The sequence below is a fragment of the Macaca thibetana genome, chromosome 7 (genome assembly GCF_024542745.1).
Source record: "Macaca thibetana thibetana isolate TM-01 chromosome 7, ASM2454274v1, whole genome shotgun sequence".
Classification (NCBI taxonomy): domain Eukaryota; kingdom Metazoa; phylum Chordata; class Mammalia; order Primates; family Cercopithecidae; genus Macaca; species Macaca thibetana.
In genome coordinates this window covers 47240250-47257906 of record NC_065584.1, presented here as the reverse complement: position 1 = coordinate 47257906, position 17657 = coordinate 47240250, and the positions used below count along the sequence as shown (strand labels likewise).

General features: G+C 40.3%; 2 protein-coding genes across 7 annotated transcripts in view; both read right to left on the bottom strand.

Annotated features, from left to right (window-relative positions):
• The window catches only part of DHRS7 (dehydrogenase/reductase 7), a 977513-nt gene that overhangs the window by 330274 nt on the left and 629582 nt on the right, over positions 1-17657 (bottom strand). The gene's annotated exons all lie outside the window — the stretch shown is intronic.
• The window catches only part of C7H14orf39 (chromosome 7 C14orf39 homolog), an 81135-nt gene that overhangs the window by 49909 nt on the left and 13569 nt on the right, over positions 1-17657 (bottom strand). For 2 of the 6 annotated variants that reach the window (XM_050797792.1, XM_050797793.1), the window contains exons 1-3: positions 1382-1511; positions 464-520; positions 315-371 (exon numbers count right to left, since the gene is read on the bottom strand). The exons of 1 other annotated variant lie outside the window; for it this stretch is intronic. In XM_050797792.1, coding sequence (XP_050653749.1) covers positions 315-371; positions 464-512 — 106 coding nt within the window. In that variant the 5' untranslated portion in view covers positions 513-520; positions 1382-1511. Of the gene's footprint in view, positions 1-314; positions 372-463; positions 521-599; positions 1156-1381; positions 1542-17657 lie in introns of those variants that run through there. 3 more of the 6 variants (XM_050797794.1, XM_050797795.1, XM_050797797.1) reach the window with 3 other exon arrangements.

Genomic DNA, 17657 nt, shown 5'->3' with positions numbered 1-17657 from the left:
ATTTCACTCAACTATTTGAAATAACTTGTTATTAGAGAAAAATAACATCTTTTCAACTGCACCTAAGGGGTCATTTCTACTTAAGACAAAATTCTTCACAAAATAATTAAATGCTGAATATAGAAGTTTATTATCAAACAACTATAGTTAAGTCACATCTATTTTGTCTAGGGTAAACAGTTTATTTGTCGCTAGAGAGAACTGACACAAAAGTTATAACGCCAACAATAAGTTGCCCTAAACAGGGCAATTGTATATTATGTGCCATAAGGAATTAAAAGACTAAAATATCTTGATCATGCAAAGCTACTTACTATTAATTCTTTGAATCATCTCTTCTTTAGTACTTATGTCTTGCTCATACTGGAAGACTAAAATAAACAACTCTCTTGTGACTTCAATTCATTGTTAAAATGCCAAAGCCTCATACAAAAAGCTACCTATTTTTTCACTTCATACCTACCAAATTCTAGCAAAAGTCTGTCCAAACTGACAAACAGGCTGTCATTCATCTTGGATACTATGTTAAATGGAAAAAAAAAAAAATTATAAGGAAAGATTTTAAGTCATATGCAAAACAGGATATATTTGGTAACGACCTTTTCAATATAGCATTCTTCACAGGAACATGTGGGCGGAGCCAGAACTGGAAGGAGAGAGGCCCCCTGAGCCCATGGCGACTTTCCCAGTCCCTTCCTGGGCCAAGCCCAACGAGCGCTTCAGAAATCGTTGTTGAGTCGGCGCACGACTTGAAGCTTTGGGGATGGGGTGGCAGGCACCCGCATAACCGCTTATGCGTGGGACTGCAACAAGCGTCCGGATCTTCCAGGGTTCACGGACACCCAGATTTCTCCACAGGATATGCCCTTTAAAATAAACGTTCTGAATATGTCCCTTGGTGGCGTGTGTACAACCACGTGTAGCAAAATTCTAACGAAAGCCCTTCCCCAACAGCCGGGTAAATCTAGAGAAACAGTGTGATTTCGCACTTGTGAATTTACCAAGGAGAATAAAAAAGTGGAGTTTGTCATAGGACTGCCAATTCGCATTACAGCATACGCCTGAGGCGGGGTTCGTGTCTACCGTTCCCCTCAGAGCCCAGGGGCCACAGCCCGCGCGCTTCGCGGTGGGAGCTCGCCGGCCAACTCCCACCCTCACAGCCTCCTGTCCTGGCTTCCCCTCGCCCGAGGCCGCAATACCGCATCCCCCCACCCATCCCCGGCCGCGCCCACAGCCTCGGGCCGCACCAACCCCTGAGAAAAGGCGACACTTTATTCTGAGGGGCAGGGCCAGCCAGCCTCCTCCCACCCACTCACATGCTCCCTCTCAGAGTCGCCGGCCCAGGGAAAAACCGACACACACAGCTCCCTTCCCCACGCACCTAAACAGCCCCTCTGGACCCGAACGCCCACACCCTCCTTCCCTGGGGGTCCCAAACTCCACTCAGGATTCCCGGGCCCGGGGACGCCACAGCTGATCCTGACTCCAAACGGCCGGAGCCTTGGTCTGGCCTCGCTCAGCCCCGCCCCCACGCCCCTGGTGCCAGCCCTAAGAGACCCCGCGGAGCACGCCGCGGGATCCGCAGATCGCGCTGAAGAGCAGCGAGATCGCGCTTTGGACGAGACCTGAGTGGCTGCAACCGTTCCTTCTTCGCGGGTGGAAGCGCGGAGCAAGCCCCGTAAAACCCCAGAAGTGGGTGCTGAAGTCAGGGGACCCTCAAAGAAGTAGGGACCTGTCAGGGACTCTCCTGTTTTCTTGAAGACTAGTGTTTTTTAAAGCCTATTTATTCCTCTTGTAACAAGTTTTTAAATATATTTTGGAGTACAGCAATAAAATTGATATTAACTTTAACAAGACAGTAAAAAGTACTCGATTCAATAATCAAAATTCAATTCTGAATTCAGCATTTTTCAAAACATCTTAAAAAGCAAGCACAATTCAAATACATATTAGTTGAATGGATGTTTTGAGACTGACTCATTTGCTCAGTTTCAAATAAAGCACATTTTCTGTCCAAAATGCTGTCTTTAGGTAATTTATGCTCTTAGGTTTTGTCTGCCTATCCAACGTGAAATAAAGAGTGTAAACGAAATCACTTAAGCAGTTCAGTCCTCCAAAGTGCCTCAATCCATTGTATATTTCTGGTAGAAATGTTTTTAATCCTAAATGATCTCAATAATTGTCTCAAGTCACCAAAACCTAAGCTGTTTCACAGAATATTTAAGTGAAAAAGGTTTCAGAAGTTTTTCTTGCTTAATTGCCTCAGATCAGATATGCATAACCAGTTTTATTATACTGTGCTGTCATATGGCTCACTAGTTGGTATTAATATGCATCAAAACTAACATACGTTTTGATAATGTAAGAATTTAGCAGATTTATTCTTTTGTGTGTGAAAAATCTTTTCACTTCGTTTATCCAGGTTTACTGAGGCATAATTGACAAATAAAAATTGTATTTACCAAGTACATGATATTTGGACATATGCATACATTGTGAAATGATTACCATGATCAAGTTAATTCGTATAACACATCCATCACCTCATATAATCATTTTTGGGTGTGTGTGGTGAGAACCTTTAAGATCTACTCTCTCAGCAAATTTCAAGAACACAATACAGTATTATTAACTATAGTCACCATGCTGTACATTAGATCTCCAGAACTTATTCAGTCTGCTTAACTGAAACTTTGTACCCTTTGACCACCATATTTCCTCATTCCCACCTCCTCCCTCCCCCAGCCACTGGCAACCACTATTCTACTCTCTGCTTCTATGGGCTCAGCTTTTTCAGATTCCACATACAAGTGAAGTCATACAGTATTTGTCTTTCTGTGCCTGACTTACTTCACTTAGCATAATGTCCCACAGGTTCAACCACCACCCACGTGGTCACAAATGACAGGATTTCCTTCTCTGTTAAAGCTGAATAAAATTCTGTGTGTGTGTGTGTGTGTGTGTGTGTGTGTGTGTGTTTATCCATTCATTGACAAATGAATGGATAGGTTGAGTACATATATTGGCTATTGTGAATAATGTTGCAGTGAACATGAGAGCACAGACATCTGTTCCACAAAGCAATTTTATATCCTTTGGATATATATTCAAAAGTGGGATTGCTGGATCTTATGATAGTTCTATTTTAAAATTTTGAGAAGCCTCTACACTGTTTCCATAATGGCGGTATCAGTTTGCATTCCTGCCAAGAGTGTACAACTTTTCCTTTTTTCCATATCCTTGTCAACACTTGTTGCCTTTTTTTATCATAGTCATTCTAACAGGTGTGAGGTATCCTATTGTGATTTTGATTTGCATTTCCCTGTGATTATTGATGTTGAGCATTTCTTTATACATCTGTTGGCCATTTGCACATCTTCTTTTGAGCAATGTCTATTCAGGTCCTTTGCCCATTTTTAATCAGATTGTTTGTTTTCTTGCTTAGTTGAGTTCCTTATTTAGATATTAACCCAAATTTACTCTTATTACATTTGTTTATATTTATTAACTACTTCTTTTTAGGAAAACATAAGAAAGCAAATACAAAGTGCAAAGCTATTTTGTCTTGCTGGCACTACATTGCTATGACTGTCAAGAAAATTTAGTAGGTAAAAAGTTAGTCCACTTCAATTTAACACTAGACTTTCTTATGAAAATTTGTAGAAATCTAGAAACACCACCTTACTGAGATCTGAAAATCAATTTATTTGCATTTAAATTCACATCTATACATATCCTAATTACCCTCATAAAAGTATACCTAAGTTCTACCAACACCACTGCCATCTATCTTATTCCATTCCAAAATTTTCTTCTGGAAAAGCAATGAAGATGCTCCATCTACTGGAGAGTTTTAAATAAATTTTATTTCCCCCTCTCCCTATTCCCTCTCACTCCAATGAATTATAGTGCTCCATTTGAAAAATTATAGAACTTTGACTCAGATAAACATTTATCTTAACAAATCATTTTCTGGGAAAGTACTCCCATAAGATAAAATTTTCCTTATCTACTATTGACACCTTTGCCTCTTGATCCATAATCAAGAATCTGAAGAAATCCATTACTTAAACCCACTGCTCATTAATTGCACCGTATTCCTTTTCTTCCTTTTATTGCTTAATTTGTCTAATAGGAAGCATGTGTCTCCTACCTAAAATTCCTCTCCACTCATTTCCTAATTGACCTTTTCAATTCAACTACTATCTCCATCACATTTAACTACTTTCTCAGGTAATCAAGACAACATTTTAATTCCAAATCTTACGGTCTTTTCTCAGTCTTATCCTCCTCCCTTCTTTTTTTTCTAACTCTCTTCCATATTTGGTTCCATTAAAACTCTCTGCAGTCCTGACTTCCAAGATACTACTCTCTTCTAGTTCTCCCACCTCTCCTATCTGCCCCTCAGATTTCATCTTCTACTTCTTTCCCCTCACCATCACCATGGACTCTTACCAAGATTTTTTTCCTTAACTCTACCCTTCTCTTTTTGGGGGTCATGCATCCATAATAGCTTCAATTATCACACCTGTGCTTATACTTCCAGTCCTACTCTATTATCAGGGAGTTATCCAAATATTTATCTTTATATGCTTTCTATCAATTTTTATTTAACCTGATCTAAATCCAAAGTCATCTCCCGTAAATAGTCATTCACAAAGTCTTTCTGATTTTTTCTTTGATATATTCTTTGTATGCATCCAGTCAACTCTAAGTCAAAACTCTAAGTCAAAACTCTGGGCAAGTTTCTAACCCAAGCTTTCGTTTCCTCACACATAAAGTGGAAACTGTAATAACTCTAACATCATAGGATAGTTATGAAAATTAAATAAAATAATTTCTATAAAGCCCCTAATATAATGCCCAGCACATAGTATATAGAAAATATAGAAGACATCGGAATGAAAACTTCTTCAAATTCCAGCTATCAAACATATGATCCTACTTAAATCTTCATTATTCTATCCTCCTTCTGTTCTGTTACAATAGTGGAGCTATCTCTCCTCGTATCTAAAGCCAATTCCTCCACCTGTACTTGAGTACCATCTCCTCTTGCCTCCTCAGAAGTGTTAAAATATCAAATATTTTCTCATGTGTATTCAATCTCTTCCATTTAATTGGATCCCTGTCATCAGCTTTAAACATGGTCAACTCTATACCAGAAAAATGAAAGAGAGAGAATCTTCCCTAACATTAAAGGTTTTATGAATCAATTCATATTTCTCTCGCAGCCAACCTGCTTTCTAAACAGTTGTCTAAACGCACAGTCTCCCTCCTAACTCTTTTCTTACTCCAATCTGCCTTCCAATGCCATTATGCCATAAAATTTGTTCTATGATGACAGTGACCTCATGACACTAAATCCAATGAACATGTTTCAGTCCTTACCTGACCTGACCTCTGCAGCGTTCAATGGTATTTATCACTTTTCCTTCTTAAAACACTGCAGTAGCTACATGATTTTTCTCCCATCTCTCATAATTTTCTCTATCTTCTCTTTCAGCCTCCTCTCCTTCCACTCAGCCATTAAATGTTGTAAATCTCAGGCTCAGTCCTAGGCCTTTTTTCATCTGTGCTCCATGTGCGTGGTTTCTAATGCAACCACTATACAGGTGACTCACAATGTGTATCTCTAGCCCAGGCCTCTAGTGTCAATCCAAATCAGTAATTACAAACAACAGAAATTAATTCTGGCTGATTTAAGCAAAGGTAAAATTTGTGTGAAGAATACTGCGATCAGGCATGGTGGCTAATGCTTGTAATCCCAGGACTTTGGGAGGTCACGGCACAAGGACTGCTTGAGCCCAGGAGTTCAAGACCAGCCTGGGAAACACAGAGAAACACCATCTGTATAAATAAATAAATAAATAAATAAATAAATAAATAAATAAATTGGTGCACAACAAGTCCTAGCTACTTGGGAGGCTGGGGTGGGAAGATCACTTGAGCCCAGGAATTCAAGGCTGTGATGAGCTATGATCACACCACTGCACTCCAGCTTAGGCAGCAGAATAAGATCCTGCCTCTAAAAAATAATAATAAAGTAAAAAAAATTTTAAATGATGCTGTGTAATACAATACTCCCCAGAACAGCTAGAGAACCAGACTCATGTGCTATACAGCATGAAGCAATAACCAAACTCATACCATAGATTTGGTAGTCAAGACACCATCACTACAACCAAGCACTGAGGGCTGCAGCTCACACCACTATCATGAGCACTACCACAACTGCCCTACAAACACTATCTTACTTTAACTGTCACCTGTTAACAGATAGGATTCTTTCTAGGGCACACTTGTTGGTGTCACTCATTCCAATTCAAAATCTTGGGTAGATATATTTCATTAAAGAATCCTATGACACATAAATCACTTCTTCCTCCAAGACTGTTAGAGTAAAATATTGTCCAAACATAAGAACTGGATATAAATGCTGGGTGGTCAAAAAGAATAGCAACTGTTCAAGACACCTATCCTCTGAGTTCCAGACCCATGTATCTAATTGCTGACATGATAAGCTATCTTAGTCCATCCTGCACTATAACAAAACACCACTAACTAGGTAATTCATAAATAATAGAAATTTATTGCTCACAGTTTTTGAGGTCAGTAAGTCCAACACTGAGGCACTGGCAGATTCAGTCTCTGGTAAGGGTGCACTCTTTGCTTCCAAAATGGTGTCTTGTTGCTGTCCTCCAGAAAGGACAAATGCTATGTCCCAACATGGTGAAGAGGACAAAGTCATTCCCTCAAGCCCTTTTATAGGCACTAATACTAAGCCCTCATCATGCCTCTTAATACTATTGCATTAGGGATTAAGTTTCAATATGAATTGTGGAGGGACACAAACATTCAAACCATAGCACAAGCTGAAACACAGCTCATGTATTTCCCCCACTAATGCTGACCTCCTTCATCCTTTTCATTAATGAGACCAGAATCTATTTGTGCGTACCAGAAACCTACACCTTGACAACCTTCCTCTCCTATCATCCCCCATATCAAATCCATCATAAATCCTACCAATTTTTCCTCTTAAATATCTTCCAAAGATAAAGATATTTCCTCTTAAATATCTTCCATCCATTTTTCTCTATTTCAACTGCCACCATCTAAGTCCATTCTCTCACCTGGATTATTGTACTAGCTTCCAAACTGGTTTTGCCACATATCCACTCTAGCCCTCTTGCCCATTCTCTATCCATCCTGTGACAGAACAATTCTTAAATGTAAATATTCTCTCTCTCTCTCTCTCTCTCTCTCTCTCTCTCACACACACACACACCCCTAAGTTAAAGCATATCAATGACTTCCTATCATTCTAAGAATAAGGACAAAATACTTTTTTATTGGAAAAATTCAAAGCTTATTTTTCAACAGACAACATCAGCAGGTACAACTACAGGTGTTTCTCTACAGATCATGTATTCATAAGGCACTACTAGCTCAACAGTGAGAAAGCCACTTGGGTGTTTTCTGCAACAATACCCACTTCACAGTGTGAACGGGTACTATTATTGTGTTCTCTTAAAATTCCAGAAGGAAAGGCACAACTTGGCAAAACTTAATTTTTTTTTTTTGATCCTAAGTCAGGTGCAATAACTAAGAGACAAAACTTGGAGTAGCATTCTGGCCTTCAATAAAGACCTGCCACAGGAAGAGAAAAGACTTCTCCACCCTAAAGTTATGGTCTTTTTCTCTCCTTCCTTGTTAACCATTAGAGCATTGTTTCATCATTTGCTCAATATTAACACATGTACAAAAGTGAATTTTTAGAGAATAAAAATATCTGGAATATCCAGCTGTTCCCACCAATACATCAATTCTTAGGTTTAAGACAGGGCCTGGGAATCCTTCATCAGTCATAAAGTAAGAAAATAGAGACTATGGCTACAAAAATAATTTTAGAAAATGAATTATGGGCCCAGCGCAGTGTCTCATGCCTGTAATCCCCACACTTTGGGAGGCCAACACAAGCGGATAGCTTGAGTTCAAGACCAGCCTGGGGAACATGGCAAAACCTTGTCTCTAACAAAAAATAATAATAATAATAAATTAGCTGGGTGTGGTGGTATGTGCGTATAGTCCCAGCTACTCAAGAAGCTGAGGAAGGAGGATGGCTTGAACCTGGGAGGCGGAAGTTGCAGTGAACCAAGACTGCGCCACTGCACTCCAGCCTGGGTGATAGAGCAAGACCCTATCACAAAAATAAAAATAAAAAATAAATGAAGTAGATAAATTAAAGCTTTCACAGCCAGGACTTGCCTGTTCTAACTTCGCAGTCTCCATGAAATACTTAGGAAAAAAATCTTCATAATTACATGGCGTCAGTCTCACTAATGAATTTTTTTTAAATTAGTACGTGAACCTGTGATAGAAAACATGCCTTTCCATGAGTGTCAACTCTAGAATAAAAATCCAGATTTTCAATAGAGTAGGCATTGGCAAATTGAATTACGTCACCTAATATTCCCCACTCAGGTGCCCACCTCTTCTAGCGTTCAGGAAGATGAAGACATCTGGGAAGTATGGGAAGGGCATTGGCACACTTGGGGCTTCAAATAAACTGTACTTAAATAAGCAGCAACACACACATTGACTCCCTAAGGACTAAAGTAAGCCCATATGAAGGTATCCTAGTTAAGGTTCTAGGGTTGAAGAAACTTTGTAATTCTACAACCTCAGTATTTTGGAGTTTTTTTAAGGTACACTCAAAACAAAACAAACAAAACAAAACAAAAGATAGGTACATGGTTAGATGGCATATAAAACAGGTCCCTAAATATATGACAGATCTTGTCCACTTACCCAAATACAGTTACCTTGTAAGTATACAGTACCCCTTCCCCCAGTTAGGCTAAGCAGTTACGTTTTCCACTTAGTTCAATAAGCTCCAACTGTTCTACCTTGGAATAGGTGACAGACTTTGGAAACAGTCACTCTAGGGGTACGAAGTTTCTATGTGTACTTTGTCACAAGTGACAAAGCTACTTTCAAGGCCCACTTCTTTCAAAATTAAAAAAAAATTCTAGTCTGTATTTGTGTTGTTACAAATTTTTTTATTTTTCATTTTTTGTTTTTATTTTTTGTAAAGCAGCATAGCAACAATTGTGATTGTAGGACTGCCTGAGGTTGCAGACACAACTGGAAACATCATTTGCATATCAGTAAGAAAAAGGAAAACAGGAAATGGAGATGAGTTTCTTAAGAAAATGAAAAAAAAGAAAGCACAGATTCTAGAGATTTCACCAGCTGCATTCCTCCTTCTATACAGGTTCCCATTTGGTTTAGTTGACCACAGTCTTGTTTTCTTCCAAGAAATGAGGGAAACTGGTGTTTAGGAACACTGTTAGTAGCTCCTGGTTTTTCCACATTAGCACTGATACCTGATTGGGAGCTATCCATCTTAGAGATAGTACATCATTCACAATGAAAAGAGGGATGCTGGAAGGGTGTCAACACTGGCGCTGTAGACCACAGAGATCTCATTGTTCTTCACGGCAAGGCCACCATTGAGCGTGCTGATGTACTAGTTCCACACGACAGGGTCCACATTCATCAAATGGGCCAGAATTTCCTTGGGAAACATTTCTGAGACTCTTTCCATTCATATTTAACATCCACAGTGAAAAAAACAACATCCATGGTGTTCTTGATAGCCAGCTTCTTTCCATGGCATGTCTAGTTATTGTTTACCTTGTGCATCATATAGTGTACTTTTAAGTTGCCTTTGGTGGCGAAAGCTTGTCTATATATGTTGCACACAAAAGGTCTCTCTCCAGTGTGAGCTCATTAATCTGAAGGCACTAGCAGACAAGAAATTCTTCCCACATCATGTGCAGCTGTGTTGCCTGGCCTGTCTGCATGATTGAGCTGCTAAAAAGTTGTCAACCCAAGAACATGGCCAAGGGTCTCATAAATATGTTAGAAACTTCAATTCTGACATAGGTTGGATGTGCTTCTATAAATATTAATGGGAGACTGCTCCGACCTTCCATCTCCTGCAGCTATTGTCAGAGCTCTCAGCTTTGCCCTGGCATCGGGAGACTCTGATGTGATAGTTTCTGCTTGGCTATTGGCTGGGTAGAGTGCCTGAAAGGCCATGGTTTCCATGGCATCTGGACTTTGGCTCTCCATTGGACCATTTTTTTAGCTGCTCTACCACTGCAGGCTAAAATGGGCAGAACCCACATCTGGGAAGCCATCATGTAGTTAGAGTAAGTGATGCCAAGTGGATTCTAGGGGGAGGTGCAAGGACCTTCAAGAAGCTGCTGGGAGCATCTTGGCAGTTGACTTTGTCTACATCAATGCTTTCTACAACATCATCATAACAGATGGCACTTACATTGCCATTCTCACTGGCCATCATTGGCTCAAGACCAGTAAAATCACCAAGATTCTCCAGCATGTTAATATGTTGATACAACATGACCACACTGGTAAATTTCTTTTGACTGATGAGGCACAACTTTATAGATGTGTTGGACTGGTGAACCCCAAGATGTATCTTCAAGTTGTATCTTTGGTAGAAAAAGCTTGGCCATAGATCTTACATTGGAAGAGTCTCTCCCAAGTGTGGTCATGGTAATGCATTTTGAGGGATTTATAGCAGCTTAAGATTCAGTGGTAAATAAGACATTCATTGGGGTTGGTGGTGGACTTGTCAATGTTCTCCATCAGTTGCTGCAATTTCTGGGTCTCTCACCCTGGCTCATGGGTTCCACTCCCTTGGAGGCCACCAATCCTTGGGGAATTATAGTTTGGTCCCACCCCAGGTTGTGTGAGTCCACCCTTACATTCTGAAGAAGATCTGAGTGGCAGGTCATCAAGCAAACAGGTCACTGATGAGGTCCTTCAGCTCAGTACCCGAAGGGAGATTTTGAGGTACACCTATGGAGGGCATCCCTGCTACAAAAACAAGTTTGCTGCCTAAAGAGAGACTCAATTCATCTATGGGGACAGGTACAGAGAGTGCGTGGGAATGCCACTGCCTGCTCCCATTTTGTCCTGGAACTTGAAACAGCTGAAGGTTTGCCTTTACCTGGAAATATCTGTGAAAGCACATGTTGGGTTATCCTTGGTGGTGAAGCCATGACCACAGACAGAGAACATGAAAGGTCTCTCTCCAGCGTGGGAGCAGAGTTGGATCTACAAGGAGCTATCAGTCCCTTAAAACTTGCTATGATAATTAACCTTGTACTTGTAGACAATGGTTTTGTCCTTGGCTTTGACATCCACCTTGAGGTGTTCCATGGCTTCCTTTTTCCCTTTCTTGGATAAGTCTAGCACTACAGTGTAGAATATAGAAAGAACTCTGGAAGAGAACAGAGTCCAGGATGTGAGGTAGCAAAGTATTCAGGAGGCAAGACATGACATTCGGGAGCACGTGTGTCCCACTTCATGACGAAGGGTATCAGTCCTGGGGACAAAGAGCTTGTTGTGAAAGGGATGTTGGCATGAGGTAGCTTGGCTTGTTTCAAGACATCCAGAGACAGACCTTGGCTTCCAGTGTTCTGGCTGAGAAAAGCCACAGCTGCAGAAACCTGCTGGAACATGTGGCTGCCCAAGGTCTATAGAGTATCACACCCCTCCCCACATATGAGTGCAGGAGACTCACATGTTCACCTGAATTCAGATCTGCTGGATAAGCTGGATCTGCTGCAGCTGCTGCAGAAACAGGATCTGCTCAAGGACCCACTGGATACTGTTGGTGCCAGGCACAGAAGCTGATTCATCATACCTTGTTGCCCCATAGTGCCTGAAGAGTCACATTTGTGTTGGCCACTTTCCCTTTGGGTAAATAGTTTATGTTCTGGGGTGCCGGTGGCAGGGCAGTGTCTGTCTCTAAGTACATGACAGACTCTGCACCCAGCTTCTCCTTTATGTCCCCTTAGCTGCCACCATTCTCCCTGTGACCATTCTTACTGCTTGGACTGGGTGGCTGGTGGCTCAGTACAGCTCCATAGAAGTCTTCTCGAGGCACTGGCCTCTCGCTGTCATACATGACGAAGACAGGTGGATTTTTTTGTACAATTTTTCTTATGTTCCAAGAACTGAGAGGCTAAAGAACTTTGCACAGCATCTCTCAGTTGTTAGTCTCTTCCCAGTGAAGCTGCTTTACCGCTGCTTCATTCTCATTCAATTTATCACCATTTCCGAGGTGGGTCATTGGAGCACCTGGCTCCCCTGCCACTGGTGCGATCAGGTTGCATCTGCAAACTCCAAGTCAACTCTGCAATGACTGCTCACCCTGGTCCTTCTCCAAGGTGATGCGCTGTGGTTTCACCTGCTTGTGCAACAACATGATGCGAGCACTGGGTGCTGGGGGGAGCTGCAGTTATTTGACCTCCAGCACAAGTTACTGGAGTTGGGAAAGTTAGCCCCCTTCAGCTGGAAAGCACATGTCCTAGTCAAGGACAAAATTCTTATCATGGCCTACAGGGACCTTTATGGTCCTGTCCCTACCTATCTTTCCATCTTCATATTATACTAACTCTACCTTCCTCTGCAATCCATCTTTATGAACTTCTTTCAGTTCTTAACATGCTCTTTCCATCACGGGGATATTGTACTTGTTGGCTCCTCAGCCTGGAATGTTCTATCCTTCTTTATTTAATAACCTACTACTCATTCTTCAACTTTAGACAGTCTCTCAGCAATGTGTGTTATAAACTCTCATAGTTCATGCACTTGTCCTTCATACCAATCAGCACAGTTTTAATTCTCTATTATTTGTGTAATTATTGTATAAATACCTATCTCATCCACTATACTGCTATACTGTAGTCTCCATGAGTACAGGCCCAGTTCCCCATACACACACACACACACCCCTTGGCACTGAAAACAAATAGGCTATAGCAACAGTTTGTCATAATGGCTATTATCCCAATTCAATTCATAAGCACTTCTGAGAGAATAAAGTCTAAGAACTGTCCTTATAAGGAAAACAGTCACAGATGAGGAAAAATCTGCTACCTCTAGACTTTCAGTTCGGCAAGTCAAAAAATTTTCTTTGGGCGGGACACAGTGGCTCACACCTGTAATCCTAGTACTTTGGAAGGCCAAGGCGGGCCAATCACTGGAGGTAGGAGGTCGAAATCAGCCTAGCCAACATGGTGAAACCCCATCTCTACTAAAAATATTTTTTAAAAAATTAGCCGGGCATGGTGGCGGGCGCTTGCAATCCCAGCTACTTGGGAGGCTGAGGCAGGAGAATCGCTTGAACCTAAGAGGCAGAGGTTGCGTTGCAGTGAGTCAAGTTCGCACCACTGCACTCCAGCCTGGGCAACAAAAGTGAAACTCCATCTCAAAAAAAAAAAAAAAAAAAAAAAGTAAAGAGAAAGAAAAAGAAAGAAAGAAAAAAGAAAAAATTCCTTTTGGACTTACAGTAGTCTAAGTTGGGTTTCTATCGCCCACACCTATAGTGTCCTGATAAATGCAGAGAAGTAGAGATAATGAAATTTTGTGTCACTGTACATGCCACTTGAAAACTTACTTGCACCACATTTCTAAGTATCAAAGTCAATTAAATTTTCTTTGTTTAGTTTCCACGAATTTATTATAATGAAGCATGTTTTAGTATTTTTCATATTTCATTTATAATTTCTTATACAGATTTGGTTTTCCCTGGAGTTTCTAATTGTACTTCACAAAATAATCCTACATATTCTTTACTATATCATTAAAACTCTTTGGCTCCTTACTAATTGTTGAATGAGCTAACATAATTTCCAAACTCTAATTAAGCACAAACATTTCTCATTGAGAGGTCTATACCTTTCCAGGCTAATCACTCAATTTCATTAAAGACTATTTCTCAGGCTTCAGCCTGGGTGCATTCATGGGATTAGGGAGATATAGGAAAGGCCAGTTATCACAGCCCTGCTCCAAATAATTTTTCAAACTCTAACCTCATTTCCTGCTCCCCTTCCCCTCCAATTATCTATATTTACAACTTAAGGAATTCAATGGAAAAACTTTTTCACTTATTTTAAATAATACTAAATGTTAATTATTGTACTACTCTGTAATACAATGACGTCTTTGTAATCTATGGACTTCTATAGTACTTAACGCCTTTACAATAATAACCTCAATCCATGGTGCATTTTCAAATGTCATGTCTGCTTTTCCTACATGAGGAAACTATAAACTTTTACTGAAGGACATTTTAAAAAACATTAGAATAAATGACAGTCATTTCATGTATTTGAACTGGAACATTCAACATTGCAAAGATGTAATTTATCACAAATTAGTCTGCTGATGTAATACAATTCCATGAAAACCCCCACTGGACTCTGAGGTAGTGGAAAAAACATTGACAAATTGATCTTAAGGTTCATCTGGAAGAAAATATTCACAGAACAGCCAAAGAATTTTCTTAAAAATATTACTGAAGGTCCAGGCACAGTGGCTCACATCTGTAATCCTAGCACTTTGGGAGGCCGAGGCAGGCAGATTACCTGAGGTCAGGAGTTCGAGACCAGCCTGGTCAACATGGCAAAACCTCATCTCTACTAAAAATACAAAAAATAGCTGAGCATGGTGGTGGGCGCCTGTAATCCCAGCTACTCGGGAGGCTGAGGCAGGAGAATCACTTGAATCCAAGAGGCGGAGGTTGCAGTGAGCCAAGATCACACCATTGCACTCCAGCCTGGTCGACAAGAGCAAAACTCCATCTCAAAAAAAAAAAAAAAAATTACTGAAGAATCACTTGCCTTACCAGATATTAAAATGTACTTCAGGCCGGGCGCGGTGGCTCAAGCCTGTAATCCCAGCACTTTGGGAGGCCGAGGCGGGCGGATCACAAGGTCAGGAGATCGAGACCACAGTGAAACCCCGTCTCTACTAAAAATACAAAAATTAGCCGGGCGCGGTGGCGGGCGCCTGTAGTCCCAGCTACTCAGGAGGCTGAGGCAGGAGAATGGCGGGAACCCGGGAGGCGGAGCTTGCAGTGAGCCGAGATCGCGCCACTGCACTCCAGCCTGGGCAACAGCGTGAGACTCCGTCTCAAAAAAAAAAAAAAATAAATAAAAAAAAAATAAAATGTACTTCAACTGCAGTCATGAAACAATAGGAGTAAATACACGTATCAATGAAACAGAATAGAAGATCCAGAAGAACTTCTATGTATATAAATTTAGTATGCGATACAGGTGGCATTTCAAATTTGTGGAAAAAGAATAGATCAATCAATAAATAATGGTGGTAGAATCAGAAAATGATTTGAAGAAGAAAAAAACACTGTTAGATTTCAAATTTACATGAGACCACAAAATAAATCCAGAAGTATTAAGCAGTTTTAAAATGTTTTTAATCTAAGAATAGTAGGAGAAGGAAATACAGATTATTTTTATAACTGGCAAGGTTGGCAATATTAAGTATGGCCCCCAAGGCAGAACTGGATTTGATAGATTCGACTATGTAAAAACTATAGGTGATGGCCTGTAGGGCAATCAATACCATAAAGTTAAAAGGCAAGTGAAAAACTGTGAAGAAATATTTGCAATACACGACAAGAAAAAATATATATCCTTAATATTTGAAGTGATCTTACATATGATTTTGAAAGAACAAACATCCCAAACAAGGGATATAATTGGAAAATTCTCTAAAGAATAAATATAAATGACCCATAAATATTTGAACATGTATAACCTCATTAATAATCAAAGAAATGCCCATTTTAAAAAATGAGAAACCATTTTTCATCTATCAAGTTGGCAGAGATTTATAAGAAGATTAATGACCAGAGTGTGAGGAGGGAATAGCACTCTTTTTTTTATTTTTATTTTTTTTTCTTGAGATGGAGTTTTGGTCTTGTTGCCCAGGCTGGAGTGCAATGGCATGATCTCGGCTCACTACAACTCTGCCTCTTGGGTTCAAGTGATTCTCCTGCCTCAGCCACCCAAGTAGCTGGGTTACAGGCATGCGCCATGACACCTGGATAATTTTGTATTTTTAGTAGAGATGGGGGTTTTACCATGTCAGTCAGGCTGGTCTCAAACTCCTGACCTCAGGTGATCCACTCACCTCAGCCTCCCAAAGTGCTGGGATAACAGGTGTCAGCCACCACGCCTGGCTGGGAATGACACTCTTATACAGAGTGAGTAGAAGTAAAAATTGGTAAAAAGTCTTTTTGGATGGCAATTTGGAAGTATATATCAATTTTTTCATGTGCATACCTTTTGACCCATCCATTTCACATCCAATAATGTGAAGGAAAAAACTGGACAATACATAAAGATGTTCATTGCTTCATTGTTATAATGGTGAAAAAATGGAACTTAAACATCAATAGGGACTGGTTAAATAAGTTGTGGTATTTGTGCTGTAGAACACAATGCAACCTTCAAAATGATAACATATTTATGGTCAAGAAAAATGTTCAGAAAATGTTATCAGGAAAAAGCTATGGATAATATGAAGTACTTCCATCAAAGGGGAAAAAATGTGTGTTTCTGTGCATAGAGATAAATGTCCATAAAGATATGCACCTAGCACTAATAGTAGTTATCTCTAACAATAGCACTACAAGAAACTCATTTTTTACTCTATATAACCATAGTGCTTGGATTTTTATTTCAATGACCATGTATTGCTTTTATAAGAAGGAAAACGAACAAAAAGAAGATATTTCCAGTAGGAAAAAAACCTAGCACTCCAGATGAGGACGATATATGAGAAAAGAGCACAAATAGCAACAAATGAACTACAGCAGAGGGAAGAATGGAGAGGAATGCGTGTGTGCATGTATGGGTGCATGTGTGTGTGTGTAAGTGTGAGTGTGTGTAATAAGAATAGACTGTCTAGGGCCAGATAAAGGAGGATCACTTGAGGCCAGGAGTCTGAGACTAGCCTAGGCAACATAGAGAGACCCTGTCTCTACACACACAAAAAAAGTATTAATTAGCCAGATGTGATGCCATGCATCTGTAGTCCTAGCTACTAAGAAGGTTGAGGTGTGAGAATGGCTTGAGCCAGGAGTTTGAGGTTGCAGTGAGCTATGATTACGCCACTGCACTCCATCCTGGGCAACAGAGTGAGACCCTGTCAAAAAAAAAAAAAAAAAAAAAAAAAACCAGCAATCACATGAATCCTTATAAAATGTGGGCAGAAAGAGTTTTCACATCTATACAACCATACACAGGAGAGAAAGTAGCAAAGAAGGAGGCAGAGATTGGAGGGATGCACCCACAAAACAAGAAATGCCAGCAGCCACCAGACGCTAGAAGGGGCATGAAGAGGCTCCTCTAGAGCCTCTGGAGAGGATATCGCCCTGTCAACACCTCAATTCAAACTTGTTGCCTCCAGAACTGTGAAAGAATAAATTTCTGTTTTAAGCCACTCAGTTTGTGGCAATTTTTTATGGCAGCCACAGGAAACAAATACAGTGGGCATTTGGGGAATTTCATGTGAGCTATCTATTGACTTCTTTAGACTAATTTATTGCAACAGCAGTGGTCCACAGAATAGGAAGGCCTACTTCAAAATAACCTATTGCTTGGAAAGTTTCGAGAAACCTAAGGTGGGCAACAAAAGATTATGAGACCAAGGACAAGATGGAAAGTGAGACATCACTAAGACAATATGGCCTAATTGATATATTAAGTGGGTAGTTGCCCACAAGAGGGGAACTAACACTTGTT